Source organism: Dendropsophus ebraccatus, chromosome 13, assembly GCF_027789765.1.
Source record: "Dendropsophus ebraccatus isolate aDenEbr1 chromosome 13, aDenEbr1.pat, whole genome shotgun sequence".
Lineage (NCBI taxonomy): Eukaryota > Metazoa > Chordata > Amphibia > Anura > Hylidae > Dendropsophus > Dendropsophus ebraccatus.
In genome coordinates, this window is record NC_091466.1 from 9,155,064 (window position 1) to 9,175,016 (window position 19,953).

Consider the following 19,953-nt stretch of genomic DNA (forward strand, 5'->3'; position numbering starts at 1 on the left):
TAGGAGCTGTACAGTAATACTGGAGATATATAGGAGCCGTACAGTAATACTGGGGATATATAGGAGCCGTACAGTAATACTGGGGATATATATAGGAGCCGTACAGTAATACTGGGGATATATATAGGAGCCGTACAGTAATACTGGGGATATATATATAGGAGCCGTACAGTAATAGTGGGGATATATATAGGAGACGTACAGTAATACTGGGGATATATATAGGAGACGTACAGTAATACTGGGGATATATAGGAGCCGTACAGTAATAGTGGGGATATATATAGGAGCCGTACAGTAATACTGGGGATATATAGGAGCCGTACAGTAATACTGGGGATATATAGGAGCCGTACAGTAATACTGGGGATATATAGGAGCCGTACAGTAATACTGGGGATATATACAGGAGCCGTACAGTAATACTGGGGATATATAGGAGCCGTACAGTAATACTTGGGATATATAGGAGCCGTACAATAATACTGGGGATATATAGGAGACGTACAGTAATACTGGGGATATATATAGGAGACGTACAGTAATACTGGGGATATATAGGAGCCGTACAGTAATACTGGGGATATATATAGGAGACGTACAGTAATACTGGGGATATATAGGAGCCGTACAGTAATAGTGGGGATATATATAGGAGCCGTACAGTAATACTGGGGATATATACAGGAGCCGTACAGTAATAGTGGGGATATATATAGGAGCCGTACAGTAATACTGGGGATATATACAGGAGCCGTACAGTAATAGTGGGGATATATATAGGAGCCGTACAGTAATACTGGGGATATATAGGAGCCGTACAGTAATACTTGGGATATATAGGAGCCGTACAGTAATACTGGGGATATATAGGAGCCGTACAGTAATACTGGGGATATATATAGGAGACGTACAGTAATACTGGGGATATATATAGGAGACGTACAGTAATACTGGGGATATATAGGAGCCGTACAGTAATAGTGGGGATATATATAGGAGCCGTACAGTAATACTGGGGATATATAGGAGCCGTACAGTAATACTGGGGATATATAGGAGCTGTACAGTAATACTGGGGATATATAGGAGCCGTACAGTAATACTGGGGATATATATAGGAGCCGTACAGTAATACTGGGGATATATATAGGAGCCGTACAGTAATACTGGGGATATATATAGGAGCCGTACAGTAATACTGGGGATATATATAGGAGACGTACAGTAATACTGGGGATATATAGGAGCCGTACAGTAATACTGGGGATATATATAGGAGCCGTACAGTAATACTGGGGATATATATAGGAGCCGTACAGTAATACTGGGGATATATATAGGAGCCGTACAGTAATACTGGGGATATATAGGAGCCGTACAGTAATACTGGGGATATATATAGGAGACGTACAGTAATACTGGGGATATATATAGGAGCCGTACAGTAATACTGGGGATATATAGGAGCTGTACAGTAATACTGGGGATATATATAGGAGACGTACAGTAATACTGGGGATATATATAGGAGACGTACAGTAATACTGGGGATATACATAGGAGACGTACAGTAATACTGGGGATATATATAGGAGACGTACAGTAATACTGGGGATATATAGGAGCCGTACAGTAATACTGGGGATATATAGGAGCCGTACAGTAATACTGGGGATATATAGGAGCCGTACAGTAATAGTGGGGATATATATAGGAGCCGTACAGTAATAGTGGGGATATATATAGGAGCCGTACAGTAATAGTGGGGATATATATAGGAGCCGTACAGTAATAGTGGGGATATATATAGGAGCCGTACAGTAATACTGGGGATATATATAGGAGCCGTACAGTAATACTGGGGATATATATAGGAGCCGTACAGTAATACTGGGGATATATATAGGAGCCGTACAGTAATACTGGGGATATATATAGGAGACGTACAGTAATACTGGGGATATATAGGAGCCGTACAGTAATACTGGGGATATGTATAGGAGCCGTACAGTAATACTGGGGATATATATAGGAGCCGTACAGTAATAACAGGGATATATATAGGAGCCGTACAGTAATACTGGGGATATATATAGGAGACGTACAGTAATACTGGGGATATATAGGAGCCGTACAGTAATACTGGGGATATATATAGGAGCCGTACAGTAATACTGGGGATATATATAGGAGCCGTACAGTAATACTGGGGATATATATAGGAGCCGTACTGGGGATATTGAGAAGCAGTACTGTAATCCTTATAGTAGGTGACTGGCTGTGTGCCCCCTTATAGTAGGTGACTGGTTGTGTGCCCCTTATAGTAGGTGAATGGTTGTGTACCCCCTTATAGTAGGTGGCTGGCTGTGTGCCCCCTTATAGTAGGTGACTGGCTGTGTTCCCCCTTATAGTAGGTGACTGGTTGTGTGCCCCTTATAGTAGGTGACTGGTTGTGTGCCCCTTATAGTAGGTGACTGTGTGTGTGTCTCCTTATGGTAGGTGACTGGCTGTCTGCCCCCTTATGGTAGGTGACTGGCTGTGTGCCCCATTATAGTAGGTGACTGGTTGTGTGCCCCTTTTAGTAGGTGAGTGCTTGTGTGCCCCTTATGGTAGGTGACTGTGTGTGTGTCTCCTTATGGTAGGTGACTGGCTGTGTGCCCCCTTATAGTAGGTGACTGTGTGTGTGTCTCCTTATGGTAGGTGACTGGCTGTGTGCCCCCTTATAGTAGGTGACTGTGTGTGTGTCTCCTTATGGTAGGTGACTGGCTGTGTGCCCCCTTATAGTAGGTGACTGTGTGTGTGTCTCCTTATGGTAGGTGACTGGCTGTGTGCCCCCTTATGGTAGGTGACTGGTTGTGCGTCTCCTTATGGTAGGTGACTGGCTGTGTGCCCCCTTATAGTAGGTGACTGGTTGTGTGCACCTTATAGTAGGTGACTGGCTGTGTGCCCCTTATAGTAGGTGACTGGTTGTGTGCACCTTATAGTAGGTGACTGGCTGTGTGTCTCCTTATAGTAGGTGACTGGCTGTGTGCCCCCTTATAGTAGGTGACTGTGTTTGTGTCTCCTTATAGTAGGTGACTGGTTGTGTGCCCCTTATAGTAGGTTACTGGCTGTGTGTCTCCTTATAGTAGGTGACTGGTTGTGTGTCTCCTTATAGTAGGTGACTGGTTGTGTGCCCCCTTATAGTAGGTGACTGGTTGTGTGCCCCTTATAGTAGGTGACTGGCTGTGTGTCTCCTTATAGTAGGTGACTGGTTGTGTGTCTCCTTATAGTAGGTGACTGGCTGTGTGTCTCCTTATAGTAGGTGACTGGCTGTGTGCCCCTTATAGTAGGTGACTGGTTGTGTGCACCTTATAGTAGGTTACTGGCTGTGTGTCTCCTTATAGTAGGTGACTGGCTGTGTGTCTCCTTATAGTAGGTGACTGGTTGTGTGCCCCTTATAGTAGGTGACTGGCTGTGTGCCCCTTATAGTAGGTGACTGGCTGTGTGCCCCTTATAGTAGGTGACTGGTTTCAGCTCTATCAGAGGCATTTCCTTTATTTCACTCAATATTTAGTTTCAGTTAACAATAAATGAGGGAAGAGTGAAACAAAAAGTGTCCATGATGAGATGTTATGTATTGTAGGAAGCTGATCGGATGAAGCTTGCAGTAGCTGTAGTGTGAACAGAGCCCAGCGCAGCCCCCGGACACAGTGTGACGTGTGTGATCTGTTCTCGCTGAGCGTGTGCAGAGGTCACACCAGAGGAGACACCAGAGAAAACACCTTTGTTGCTCCTGGACAATATAGGATTCAGTGCACTTGTCTGGGCGGAAGATTCCGGACTGACCGGTGAACGTCCCCATTGATTGATTTGTGATCCTCCACATATTGTGTACGGCCTGAGGTACGACCCAGAGCTGGGGGCAGATGTCACTCCATACATCCCCCCTATTGGTGTGTGACATGCTGAGAGGGGATGTATGGCAGCACTCTCCAACTCACCGGCTGTAGCAAAACTACAACTCCCAGCATGCCCTGATAGACATACTATTGATCTGTGACAGTGCTCCAATCCTTTGGCTCTAGCTGTAGTAAAACTACAACTCCCAGCATGCTGAAGGCTGTCCTGAAGGAACACACGGGAAATGTATGGCTTTGCTCTTATAGTAAGATTATCCCTGTTGTCCATAGTAGCAACCAATCACAGATCAGCTTTCATTATCCTCAGCAACCAATCACAGCTTAGCTTTCATTATCTACAGCAACCAATCACAGCTCAGCTTTCATTTTCCATAGCAACAATCAGCTCAGCTTTCATTATCCACAGCAACCAATCACAGCTCAGCTTTCATTGTCCATAGCAACCACACACAGCTCAGCTTTCAATATTAATAGGAAGCAATCACAGCTCAGCTTTAATTATCCATAGCAACCAATCACAGCTCAGCTTTTATTATCCATAGGAACCAATCACAGCTCAGCTCTCATTTCTCATTTTGCTCTGGTAAAATGAAAGCTGAGCTGTGATTGGTTGCTATGGATAATAAAAGCTGAGCTGTGATTGGTTGCAATGGAAAATAAAAGCTGAGCTGTGATTGGTTGCTATAGATAAGAGATAATCTTACTATAAGACAGCGCCAAAAACCTTATAATGTTATAGTCGGGGTATGTGCTGGCTTCCTCCCGGTGTGTAGGGTCGGGGACCGGTGGTCACACCTTATAATGTTATAGTAGGGGTATGTGATGGCTTCCTCCCGGTGTGTAGGGTCGGGGTGCGGTGATCACACCATAGACCTTATAATGTTATAGTAGGGGTATGTGATGGCTTCCTCCCAGTGTGTAGGGTCGGTGAGCGGTGATCACACCATAGACCTTATAATGTTATAGTAGGGATATATGCTGGCTTCCTCCCAGTGTGTAGGGTCGGGGACCGATGGTCACACCATAGACCTTATAATGTTATAGTAGGGATATATGCTGGCTTCCTCCCTGTGTGTAGGGTCGGTGAGCGGTGATCACACCTTATAATGTTATAGTAGGGATATGTGCTGGCTTCCTTCCGGTGTGTAGGGTCGGAGACCGGTGATCACACCTTATAATGTTATAGTAGGGGTATGTGCTGGCTTCCTCCCGGTGTGTAGAGTCGGAGACCGGTGATCACACCATATAATGTTATAGTAGGGATATGTGCTGGCTTCCTCCCGGTGTGTAGAGTCGGAGACCGGTGATCACACCATATAATGTTAAAGTAGGGATATGTGCTGGCTTCCTCACCGGTGTGTAGGGTCTGGGTGCGGTGATCACACCATAGACCTTATAATGGTATAGTAGGGATATGTGTTGGCTTCCTCCCGGTGTGTAGGGTCGGTGAGCGGTGATCACACCATAGACCTTATAATGTTATAGTAGGGATATGTGCTGGCTTCCTCCCCGTGTGTAGGGTCGGAGACCGGTGATCACACCTTATAATGTTATAGTAGGGGTATGTGCTGGCTTCCTCCCGGTGTGTAGGGTCGGGGACGGTGATCACACCTTATAATGTTATAGTAGGGGTATGTGCTGGCTTCCTCACCGGTGTGTAGGGTCGGTGAGCGGTGATCACACCTTATAATGTTATAGTAGGGATATGTGCTGGCTTCCTCCCCGTGTGTAGGGTCGGTGAGCGGTGATCACACCTTATAATGTTATAGTAGGGATATGTGCTGGCTTCCTCCCTGGTGTGTAGGGTCGGTGAGCGGTGATCACACCATAGACCTTATAATGTTATAGTAGGGATATGTGCTGGCTTCCTCCCCGTGTGTAGGGTCGGTGAGCGGTGATCACACCATAGACCTTATAATGTTATAGTAGGGATATGTGCTGGCTTCCTCCCCGGTGTGTAGGGTCGGGGTGCGGTGATCACACCATAGACCTTATAATGTTATAGTAGGGATATGTGCTGGCTTCCTCCTCGTGTGTAGGGTCGGGGACCGGTGATCACACCTTATAATGTTATAGTAGGGATATGTGCTGGCTTCCTCCCCGGTGTGTGGGGTCGCGGTGCCGATATGCTCTCTGATCCTTATAGAAGCAGACGGCAGCTGTACCTTGAGCTCGGCCATGAATTATGTATAGTGGGATTATATAATATATATAGCTAAGGCAGCGGTGATGGGTCGCACTCTGTGCTCCTGTCATGTCTTATTCATCTTCCTCTATAGAAGCCGTATACTCCTCATACACCGCCATCACTTACACTGGTCCCCATGGCGGACCACCATCTCGCATCTGTCTCACATCCATCTCATATCCCTATATCAGGCGATACCACTTATGTGTATGTATGTATATATGTATATATATATATATATATATATATATATATATATATATATATATACAGTGGTATCTTGGTTTATGAGTAACTTGATTTAAGAGCGTTTCGGTTTAAAAGCTCACAGTTTTTTCAAAATTGTGACTTGGTATAAGAGCATTGCTTTGGTGTAAGAGCTCCCTGTACTGGGTGGGAGTGCAAGTGGGGGAGGGGCATGGTCTGCATAGCGGGGTCTACAGCCCTGTCCTCTGACCCAGGAAGTCTCCCTCACCTGCCAAATTATAGCAGATCCACTTCAGGCTGTGGCTTACATCAGGGGACAGGACTGTGGAGGTAATCTCTCCATAGCTGTAACCCCTCTCTCCCCGGACAGAGAGTGCTGCATGTATGTGCCCACATCTGTCCTGCTCATTCCTTCATACTCCCTACAGTCTCTGTCAGTCCTTGTGTTTCCCATCCTCTCCATTACTGTACAGTAACTTATATTATCACAGATTCTGATGTTTCTCATTGTTTCATCTCTTTTACATGTTATTCAGAATAATAAATCATTATTTTTGGGGTGTGGAACCAATTGTCTGCATTTCTATGATTTCTTATGGGAAAATTAGCTTTGGTGTAAGAGTGGATTTGGATTACAAGTGCGGTCCTGGGACGAATTATGCTCGTAATCCAAGGCACCACTGTGTGTGTTATTTTATTATGTGTATATATATATATATATATATATATATATATATATATATGTTATGAAGTATAGTATGTTGTATTCTGCCGGCGTCTGGTCGCAGTGTATTTCTGGCAGTATGGCAGATACACACCAGGAAAGCCTGGGCACATACAGGGGTGTCACCCCAGCCTGGTGCGGTTTTCCTGTCCTGCGGGTGACGCGTCTTGTCTCCTCGCTTATGGAGATTACAGCAGCATTTAGTTTTGGTTTTGTTTTGTGTCATGAAGCCATGTAGATGGTGAACGTGAGTATAAGGTGTATGTATATACAGTATATCATGTCTATATATTACATGTTATATAGGAGTTGTGCCACCAGTGGTCACCATATTGTGTGTTTGGGCTGATTGTTGGGGGTCCGCACTGTATACACTCACAGAGCTGTAATAGGGTCTATAGAAATGGAGCATCTCTCTATGGTGATCGGATGTGTAATGGCAGATACCTCACGGCAGCATCTAAAGGGATAAAGAGCAGCATTACCTCAGATCCCGGCCACTCATGGTGGGTCTCATGCATAGTAAACAGCTGACAGCTGCCTTGTATGGAGCGGACCCTGCTCCTGACACACACGTATATATGTATCAGGTGTTGGGAAGAGTTGCGGCTACTGTCAGTGTGTGTTCACACTTGTGCCTGGTGTTGTTTGGATGAGTTGTGGGCGTGCGACGGCATCTGGAGATTGTGGTCATGCATCAGTGCAGTCTGGTAAGAAGAGGCCGCTATGGGCTTTATATAGAGCTGTCTGTGCTGTACATTTCTATTATTGTGGTTTTTTTTTTAATTTTTTCCCCTTTTGTTTACTTGTCATCAGCCGCAGCAACGGCCCCGGAGCCGTCCTGTGATACCGCCTGTGAGGGCGGGCAGCGGCATGACTGTGGCAAGCCTTTAGCTGTCAGGGCATGATGGGAGTTGTAGTTCTGGAGCAGCTGGAGAACTGCAGGCTGGGGATCACTGCTTCCAGGACATACAGCGTATATATATATATATATGTATACACACACACACACACACACACACTGTGTGTGTCACAATGGGCGCTTGTGGATTTATTGCAGATTGTGACGTCCCTAATAAAGTCAGTGGGGAAAGCCCACCATAACTCTGCAGGGTATGATGTATTATAGAGTGTTTAACCCTGTAGCCCCCGGCTGTATTTAGATCTTCCTGTAGACTATCTTCCTGATGAGGAGTGAGGAGACCCCCGGGGACCTCCCTATTGTCCAGGCTGTATGTGTGTAGTAAAGGGGGCAGCTGTCGGGAGCCCCCGGAGCCGCCATCAGTCACACATGAGGCCGGTCTGGGCTCCTTGTTGTAGAGATAAGGCGGAGTAGTGAAGTGAGAAATGTACAAGAGATCACGCAGTATGGGCTCCACTACATCAGCGCTGACTGCATCACCAGCTCCGTCACTGTTCTCTCCATAATTCCATCTCCATGTCTGTCCATCATTGACATGTTCTCTCATAAAGGGGCAGATAGTCATCGAAGCTGCTGACGTCTTAAAGTGGAAGCTCCACTTATACCTGTCACTTATTACAGTGTGTTCACCAGGTGGATGCAGATCATGGATGCACTATACGGACGGCTCACAGTGTCCCTGTGCTGAGTGGGTGATACGGTGCCATTCTTTTAAAAAAATCCAGTCTTCCAATACTTATCAGCTGCTGTATGTCCTGCAGGAAGTGGTCTGACACAGTGCTCTCTGCTGCCACCTCTCTCCATGTCAGGAACTGTCCAGAGCAGCAGCAAATCCCCATAGAAAACCTCTCCTGCTCTGGACAGTTCCTGACATGGGCAGAGGTGGCAGCAGAGAGCAGTGTGTCAGACCATTTCCTGCAGGACATACAGGACATCCTCCCCTTTTGCTGTTCTGCCTAGTTTTGCGCCTTCTGATGGTGTGATGGGGCGTGGTAACATTTTCGGCGGATAGAATGGGATGCCATAAAGTGAGCTGTGGTAAAGTCAGCCTTTAGCTTTAATTGTGGCAGAATGGTTTGAAAAAACAAACTAAACGTTACTCTCCTCCTGGATCCCCCGCTGACGCTGTTCTGATGCTCACCTGGTCCTACTGAATGCCACTCCTTGCTCCAGTCTTGACAAGGAACTGCTCAGCCAATCACATGCAGAGGTGGGGCACCACTTTGGTCAGGGATTCCAGCTATCTCCTGAGAGTATGGAGATGGGATCAGGAAGAGGTCAGCAGGACCGGGTGGCCATCAGAACAGCGTCAGCCGGGGATGCAAGAGGGTGGGGGTTGTTTTTGTGGGACCCAGAGATATACGTGCTGGGTGTTGTGGTCCGGATCTGGTTATGTCCATGAAACAATAATTGTGCAGCTTGTTTCTGATGCTTTGTATGTGTGCTGTTCCTCTGTTATTCCTCCTGGGAATGTTTACCTGACATGACAGCTGGGTGTTACCATTGTTCTTGGCTGACAATCTAAAGTGCATGGGGCTTCTGGACTCCTCTAACCATCTAGAGTGTATGGGGTCTCCTGACTCCTCTAACCATCTAGTGTGTATGGGGTCTCCTGACTCCTCTAACCATCTAGAGTGTATGGGGTCTCCTGACTCCTCTAACCATCTAGTGTGTATGGGGTCTCCTGACTCCTCTAACCATCTAGTGTGTATGGGGTCTCCTGACTCCTCTAACTATCTAGAGTGTATGGGGTCTCCTGACTCCTACAACCATCTAGTGTGTATGGGGTCTCCCGACACTATGTCTGTAGCCGTCTCGGCTCTGCTGTATACAGTGACACTATGTATGTAGCCCTCTCGGCTCTGCTGTATACAGTGACACTATGTATGTAGCCGTCTCGGCTCTGCTGTATACAGTGACACTATGTATGTAGCCGTCTCGGCTCTGCTGTATACAGTGACACTATGTATGTAGCCGTCTCGGCTCTGCTGTATACAGTGACACTATGTATGTAGCCGTCTCGGCTCTGCTGTATACAGTGACACTATGTGTGTAGCCGTCTCGGCTCTGCTGTATACAGTGACACTATATGTGTAGCCGTCTCGGCTCTGCTGTATACAGTGACACTATGTATGTAGCGGTCTTGGCTCTGCTGTATACAGTGACACTATGTCTGTAGCCGTCTCGGCTCTGCTGTATACAGTGACACTATGTATGTAGCCCTCTCGGCTCTGCTGTATACAGTGACACTATGTATGTAGCCATCTCGGCTCTGCTGTATACAGTGACACTATGTATGTAGCCGTCTCGGCTCTGCTGTATACAGTGACACTATGTCTGTAGCCGTCTCGGCTCTGCTGTATACAGTGACACTATGTATGTAGCCCTCTCGGCTCTGCTGTATACAGTGACACTATGTATGTAGCCGTCTCGGCTCTGCTGTATACAGTGACACTATGTGTGTAGCCGTCTCGGCTCTGCTGTATACAGTGACACTATGTCTGTAGCCGTCTCGGCTCTGCTGTATACAGTGACACTATGTATGTAGCCGTCTCGGCTCTGCTGTACTGTGGGCTGTAGAGGAGTCTGTAGGTGTTAGCTGGGAGGCTCTAGAATCCCTTATAATTACAGGGAAGGTTCCGGCTACTGTACAATAATAAGTCATGGAACTTGTCTGACCGGGTGCCGGCACAGCGACTTGTCGGGATCCGTCCTCCCGCAGCCTCTAGAATAGCGCTGACCTCCTCTTTGTATGAGCCAGGGGGTCAGCTCTGCTATACCAGGAGATGTGCCGAGCACTAACACCACCGCCGCTCCCTGTATACCCCATGTACTACACCTGTCCCCTGTATACCCCATGTACTACACCTGTCCCCTGTATACCCCATGTACTACACCTGACCCCCTGTATACCCCATGTACTACACCTGACCCCTGTATACCCCATGTACTACACCTGACCCCCCTGTATACCCCATGTACTACACCTGTCCCCTGTATACCCCATGTACTACACCTGTCCCCTGTATACCCCATGTACTACACCTGACCCCCTGTATACCCCATGTACTACACCTGTCCCCTGTATACCCCATGTACTACACCTGTCCCCTGTATACCCCATGTACTACACCTGTCCCCTGTATACTCCATGTACTACACCTGGTCCCCTGTATACCCCATGTACTACACCTGTCCCCTGTATACCCCATATACTATACCTGTCCCCTGTATACCCCATGTACTACACCTGACCCCCTGTATACCCCATATACTACACCTGTCCCCTGTATACCCCATGTACTACACCTGACCCCCTGTATACCCCATATACTACACCTGTCCCCTGTATACCCCATGTACTACACCTGTCCCCTGTATACCCCATGTACTACACCTGGTCCCCTGTATACCCCATGTACTACACCTGACCCCCCTGTATACCCCATGTACTACACCTGACCCCCTGAATACCCCATGTACTAAACCTGACCCCCTGTATACCCCATATACTACACCTGTCCCCTGTATACCCCATGTACTACACCTGACCCCCTGTATACCCCATGTACTACACCTCTCCCCTGTATACCACATGTACTACACCTGGTCCCCTGTATACCCCATGTACTACACCTGTCCCCTGTATACCCCATGTACTACACCTATCCCCTGTATACCCCATGTACTACAGCTGGTCCCCTGTATACCACATGTACTACACCTGACCCCCTGTATACCCCATGTACTACAGCTGGTCCCCTGTATACCACATGTACTACACCTGACCCCCTGTATACCCCATGTACTACACCTGACCCCCCTGTATACCCCATGTACTACACCTGACCCCCTGTATACTCCATGTACTACACCTGTCCCCTGTATACCCCATGTACTACACCTGACCCCCTGTATACCCCATGTATTACACCTGGTCCCCTTTATACCCCATGTACTACACCTGTCCCCTGTATACGCCATGTACTACACCTGACCCCCTGTATACCCCATGTACTACACCTGGTCCCCTGTATACCCCATGTACTACACCTGCCCCCCTGTATACCCCATGTACTACACCTGGTCCCCTGTATACCCCATGTACTACACCTGACCCCCTGTATACCCCATGTACTACACCTGGTCCCCTGTATACCCCATGTACTACACCTGCCCCCCTGTATACCCCATGTACTACACCTGGTCCCCTGTATACCCCATGTACTACACCTGGTCCCCTGTATACCCCATGTACTACACCTGCCCCCCTGTATACCCCATGTACTACACCTGGTCCCCTGTATACCCCATGTACTACACCTGGTCCCCTGCATACCCCATGTACTACACCTCTCCCCTGTATACCCCATGTACTACACCTGGTCCCCTGTATACCCCATGTACTACACCTCTCCCCTGTATACCCCATGTACTACACCTCTCCCCTGTATACCCCATGTACTATACCTGTCCCCCTTTATACCCCATGTACTACACCTGACCCCCTGTATACCCCATTTACTACACCTGTCCCCTGTATACCCCATGTACTACGCCTGTCCCCTGTATACCCCATGTACTATACCTGTCCCCCTTTATACCCCATGTACTACACCTGTCCCCTGTATACGCCATGTACTACACCTGTCCCCTGTATACCCCATGTACTACACCTGACCCCCTGTATACCCCATGTACTACACCTCTCCCCTGTATACCACATGTACTACACCTGGTCCCCTGTATACCCCATGTACTACACCTATCCCCTGTATACCCCATGTACTACAGCTGGTCCCCTGTATACCACATGTACTACACCTGACCCCCTGTATACCCCATGTACTACACCTGACCCCCCTGTATACCCCATGTACTACACCTGACCCCCTGTATACTCCATGTACTACACCTGTCCCCTGTATACCCCATGTACTACACCTGACCCCCTGTATACCCCATGTATTACACCTGGTCCCCTTTATACCCCATGTACTACACCTGTCCCCTGTATACGCCATGTACTACACCTGACCCCCTGTATACCCCATGTACTACACCTGGTCCCCTGTATACCCCATGTACTACACCTGCCCCCCTGTATACCCCATGTACTACACCTGGTCCCCCTGTATACCCCATGTACTACACCTGGTCCCCCTGTATACCCCATGTACTACACCTGACCCCCTGTATACCCCATGTACTACACCTGTCCCCTGTATACCCCATGTACTACACCTGCCCCCCTGTATACCCCATGTACTACACCTGGTCCCCTGTATACCCCATGTACTACACCTGGTCCCCTGTATACCCCATGTACTACACCTGCCCCCCTGTATACCCCATGTACTACACCTGGTCCCCTGTATACCCCATGTACTACACCTGGTCCCCTGCATACCCCATGTACTACACCTCTCCCCTGTATACCCCATGTACTACACCTGGTCCCCTGTATACCCCATGTACTACACCTCTCCCCTGTATACCCCATGTACTACACCTCTCCCCTGTATACCCCATGTACTATACCTGTCCCCTGTATACCCCATGTACTACACTTGACCCCCTGTATACCCCATGTACTACACCTGACCCCCTGTATACCCCATGTACTACACCTGTCCCCCTTTATACCCCATGTACTACACCTGTCCCCTGTATACGCCATGTACTACACCTGACCCCCTGTATACCCCATGTACTACACCTGGTCCCCTGTATACCCCATGTACTACACCTGGTCCCCTGTATACCCCATGTACTACACCTGCCCCCCTGTATACCCCATGTACTACACCTGGTCCCCTGTATACCCCATGTACTAAACCTGACCCCCTGTATACCCCATGTACTACACCTGTCCCCTGTATACCCCATGTACTACACCTGGTCCCCTGTATACCCCATGTACTACACCTCTCCCCTGTATACCCCATGTACTACACCTGGTCCCCTGTATACCCCATGTACTACACCTCTCCCCTGTATACCCCATGTACTACACCTGACCCCCTGTATACTCCATGTACTACACCTGACACCCTGTATACCCCATGTACTACACCTGGCCCCCTGTATACCCCATGTACTACACCTGACCCCCTGTATACCCCATGTACTACACCTGACCCCCTGTATACCCCATGTACTACACCTGACACCCTGTATACCCCATGTACTACACCTGACCCCCTGTATACCCCATGTACTACACCTGACACCCTGTATACCCCATGTACTACACCTGGCCCCCTGTATACCCCATGTACTACACCTGACCCCCTGTATACCCCATGTACTACACCTGACCCCCTGTATACCCCATGTACTACACCTGACACCCTGTATACCCCATGTACTACACCTGGCCCCCTGTATACCCCATATACTACACCTGTCCCCTGTATACCCCATGTACTACACCTGGTCCCCTGTATACAACATGTACTACACCTGACCCCCTGTATACCCCATGTACTACACCTGACCCCCTGTATACCCCATGTACTACACCTGACCCCCTGTATACCCCATGTACTACACCTGACCCCCTGTATACCCCATGTACTACACCTGGTCCCCTGTATACCCCATGTACCACACCTGACCCCCTGTATACCCCATGTACTACACCTGTCCCCTGTATACGCCATGTACTACACCTGACCCCCTGTATACCCCATGTACTACACCTGACCCCCTGTATACCCCATGTACTACACCTGACCCCCTGTATACCCCATGTACTACACCTGACCCCCTGTATACCCCATGTACTACACCTGGTCCCTTGTATACCCCATGTACTACACCTGGTCCCCTGTATACCCCATGTACTACACCTGGTCCCCTGTATGCCCCATGTACTACACCTGTTCCCTGTATACCACATGTACTACACCTGTCCCCTGTATACCCCATGTACTACACCTGGTCCCCTGTATACCCCATGTACTACACCTGACCCCCTGTATACCCCATGTACTACACCTGGTCCCCTGTATACCCCATGTACTACACCTGGTCCCCTGTATACCACATGTACTACACCTGTCCCCTGTATACCCCATGTACTACACCTGGTCCCCTGTATACCCCATGTACTACACCTGACCCCCTGTATACCCCATGTACTACACCTGGTCCCCTGTATACCCCATGTACTACACCTGGTCCCCTGTATACTCCATGTACTACACCTGACCCCCTGTATACCCCATGTACTACACCTGACCCCCTGTATACCCCATGTACTACACCTGACCCCCTGTATACCCCATGTACTACACCTGACCCCCTGTATACCCCATGTACTACACCTGACCCCCTGTATACCCCATGAACTACACCTGTCCCCTGTATACCCCATGTACTACACCTGTCCCCTGTATACGCCATGTACTACACCTGACCCCCTGTATACCCCATATACTACAGTACACCTGACCCCCTGTATACCCCATGTACTACACCTGTCCCCTGTATACCCCATGTACTACACCTGTCCCCTGTATACCCCATGTACTACACCTGACCCCCTGTATACCCCATGTACTACACCTGACCCCCTGTATACCCCATGTACTACACCTGTCCCCTGTATACCCCTTGTACTACACCTGACCCCCTGTATACTCCATGTACTACACCTTACCCCCTGTATACCCCATGTACTACACCTGACCCCCTGTATACCCCATGTACTACACCTGACCCCCTGTATACCCCATGTACTACACCTCTCCCCTGTATACCTCATGTACTACACCTGTCCCCTGTATACCCCATGTACTACACCTGACCCCCCTGTATACCACATGTACTACATCTGACCCCCTGTATACGCCATGTACTACACCTGTCCCCTGTATACCCCATGTACTACACCTGACCCCCTGTATACCCCATGTACTACACCTGACCCCCTGTATACCCCATGTACTACACCTGACCCCCTGTATACCCCATGTACTACACCTGACCCCCTGTATACCCCATGTACTACACCTGGTCCCCTGTATACCCCATGTACTACACCTGACCCCCTGTATACCCCATGTACTACACCTGGTCCCCTGTATACCCCATGTACTACACCTGACCCCCTGTATACCCCATGTACTACACCTGTCCCATGTATACCCCATGTACTACACCTGACCCCCTGTATACCCCATGTACTACACCTGACCCCCTGTATACCCCATGTACTATAGTCCCATGTAATATATGGTCCTGTGTAATATATAGCCAATACTTACCATTTCCTTGTCTCCGCAGGTACTCGAAATGATGACTGCGTTGGAGGAGGATCATCATCTTCTCTGCTGACCAAGTAACTAGAACTGTGCTTCACGCAGCAGATTTATGATGGATACCACCCAGAGAAGCTTCGCAGGTCAGATTTACTTCAAGGACTTAACTTGTCATGGACGAGCCCAGAACAGGGGGAGTATAAATCAGGACATGAGAAAATCCTACCAACTGCGCGGACACCTCTCACCAAACATGAACGAGAAGACGTGTACGGTGGTCCTTACCCGGCTGGAAGACGTCACGGGCTCCCGGCTTCTAGAAGGTCCGGGTAGGACACCATCCAATATCTCTTGTTGGGTCGATGAATTTGGGACTCTGAAAGTTCACACCGGGCTTCCCTCCGAACCTAGAAGGACGAATCCTAAAGGACAACTATTCCCGGGGGCATCTACCGGAGACTGTTCTATGAAGGAGCTACACGAACCTCGAAAGCGAAGACTAGCTTCCCTCAACGCCGAAGCGGTGAATAATTTACTCTTCGAGAGGGACGATGGTTGTTCTTCCAAGAAACTTAATAAAGACTTGAGTAAAGCTGTCGAGAACCGCAAATCGGTGGTGGACTGGACTTCCTTAAAAAAGCTGGAGAGTCACTCGGGCAGCAAAAAAAGCAAGCAGCGGTGTATCGCCCCGCACAGGTCAGCGGTGGACGGCGTGTTTGACGACAGCGTGAAGAGAGAAGCTAGCGAAGTGTCTTATCCTCCCGCTCCAAAGAGGTTGGCCAGTCTTAATGCCGTGGCCTTTCTGAAGCTCACCAACGAGAAGGGTCATGCTCTGAAACAAAGGAGCAAGTCCAGCGGCGATAGTGGGCGTGCCGTCAACACCTGCTCCAAATCCAAACTGAAGGTAACAAAATCTCACAAAAAGAACTGCATCAAACCTAAAAAAGACTTTCTCCATCACAAAGCCGAGGACTACCGCGGTTTGCACGGGGCGCCCGACGTTAGGTTCCTGCATCCGGAACGTCAAGAGCCGGCCAAGTCTTTGGGTAGAGCCGAGGGCGTTCACGTGGAACAGTCTTCCAAGAGACACAATGGCTCCGAACCTTTGTACCACAGACTGCCTTTGTTAATGGGGGGGCAGGCTTCTATGAAGCCGGAGTACGGACGACCGGGGGAAAAGTCTCCCACTCCCAAGCAAGACTTCCAGCAGCCTTCATTTCCAGTACAGCAGCTTCATCATCTGCCGGTCCCGGGAAGCCACACGGATTGTATCTGTGTCTGTGACTCCTCCAACCTAGCGACTCTGGATGGAAGCTACATTTCTTCTTATGGCCAAAGTGGATTATCGTGTAATGGGTATTCGGATTATTCCATGTATCCAAAGGACGAAGGGTTTTCACAGCCTGTGCATTGTGAGGACCTCCTAGTGTCGCAGAGCTCCTTACATCCTAGTGCAATGTGCGAGCACCTCCCATGGTGCACGGCTCGCTACACCTACGGAGAAGACACTGGCACAAACACAGATAGTCTATGTGGATTGATAAGACTACCACTTGGCAGGGTTAGCAGCACTCACATGGGACCTAGTACCTATCCATACAAAAAGCCTTTAACAACAGGTAAGATCTGCGTCCACTAAATGACGGTGAAGCATAAAGTGATGGGAAATGTTATATCTGGCTTAAAGGGGTATTCCATTTAAACGTAACTTTTGACATGTTGCTGCCCATGGTGAGACTAACAATTTGTTCCATATTTATTATTAGCTATTCAGTCTCCTTCCCCCAGTTCTCAGCTGCTGCTTTCTGTGTGTGAGCTTTTCTCTCAGTCCCTTCCGCCTTCCCCTCCTGTCTGAGAACTCACTGCAATTAATCCTCCCAGAATTACAAAGAAGCTGCAAAGTTGCAGATAAAGCCTGCCAGGGACTTGTTTACATTAGCTGTCTCAGAAGGGAGGTGGGGGGTGGGGGGTGGGGGGAAGAGAGAAAACCCCCCAGCTGCCCCAGTCAACCCTCATCTGTACCTTTACTACTATACTCCTTATCTATACCTGTAGCACTACTACTACACCCCTAATCTGTACCTGTACTACTACTACACCCCTCATCTGTACCTGTACTACTACTTCACTCCTCATCTGTTCCTGTACTACTACTTCACTCCTCATCTGTTCCTGTACTACTACTTCACTCCTCATCTATACCTGTACTACTACTACACCCCTCGTCTGTTCCTGTACTACTACTTCACTCCTCATCTGTACCTGTACTACTACTACACCCCTCATCTGTACCTGTACTACTACTACACCCCTCATCTGTACCTGTACTACTGCACCCCTAATCTGTACCTGTACTACTACTACACCCCTCATCTGTACCTGTACTACTACTACTACACCCCTCATCTATACCTGTACTACTACTACACCCCTCATCTATACCTGTAGTACTACTACACCCCTCATCTATACATCTATACCTGTACTACTACTACAACACTCATCTATACCTGTACTACTGCACCCCTAATCTGTGCCTGTACTACTACTACACCCCTCATCTATACCTGTACTACCACTACATCCCTCATCTATACCTATTATTTGCACTATACTTGTAGATATACACTACTGTGTGCACTATACTTGTAGATATACACTACTGTGTGCACTATACTTGTACATATACACTACTGTGTGCATTATACTTGTAGATATACACTACTGTGTGCACTATACTTGTACATATACACTACTGTGTGCATTATACTTGTAGATATACACTACTGTGTGCACTATACTTGTAGATATACACTACTGTGTGCACTATACTTGTAGATATACACTACTGTCTGCACTATACTTGTACATATACAATACTTTGTGCACTATACTTGTACATATACAATACTGTGTGCACTATACTTGTAGATATACACTACTGTGTGCACTATACTTGTACATATACAATACTGTGTGCACTATACTTGTAGATATACACTACTGTGTGCACTATACTTGTAGATATACACTACTGTGTGCACTATACTTGTAGATATACACTACTGTGTGCACTATACTTGTAGATATACACTACTGTGTGCACTATACTTGTAGATATACACTACTGTGTGCACTATACTTGTAGATATACACTACTGTCTGCACTATACTTGTAGATATACACTACTGTCTGCACTATACTTGTAGATATACACTTCTGTGTGCACTATACTTGTAGATACACTACTGTGTGCATTATACTTGTACATATACACGTCTTTGTGCACTACACTTGTAGATATACACTACTGTGTGCACTATACTTGTACATATACAATACTTTGTTCACTATACTTGTAGATATACACTACTGTGTGCACTATACTTGTAGGTATACACGTCTTTGTGCACTACACTTGTAGATATACACTTCTGTGTGCACTATACTTGTAGATATACACTACTGTGTGCACTATACTTGTAGATATACACTACTGTGTGCACTATACTTGTAGATATACACTACTGTGTGCACTATACTTGTAGATATACACTACTGTGTGCACTATACTTGTAGATATACACTACTGTGTGCACTATACTTGTAGATATACACTACTGTCTGCACTATACTTGTACATATACAATACTGTGTGCACTATACTTGTACATATACAATACTTTGTGCACTATACTTGTAGATATACACTACTGTGTGCACTATACTTGTAGATATA

General features: G+C 47.7%; 1 protein-coding gene across 5 annotated transcripts in view; it reads left to right on the forward strand.

Annotated features, from left to right (window-relative positions):
* BAHD1 (bromo adjacent homology domain containing 1) overlaps nucleotides 1–19,953 on the forward strand; it is a 76,373-nt gene that overhangs the window by 46,614 nt on the left and 9,806 nt on the right. For 2 of the 5 annotated variants that reach the window (XM_069950457.1, XM_069950455.1), the window contains exon 2: nucleotides 16,239–17,832. In XM_069950457.1, coding sequence (XP_069806558.1) covers nucleotides 16,326–17,832 — 1,507 coding nt within the window. In that variant the 5' untranslated portion in view covers nucleotides 16,239–16,325. Of the gene's footprint in view, nucleotides 1–4,600; nucleotides 4,671–4,701; nucleotides 4,721–16,238; nucleotides 17,833–19,953 lie in introns of those variants that run through there. The other 3 variants (XM_069950458.1, XM_069950456.1, XM_069950459.1) reach the window with 3 other exon arrangements.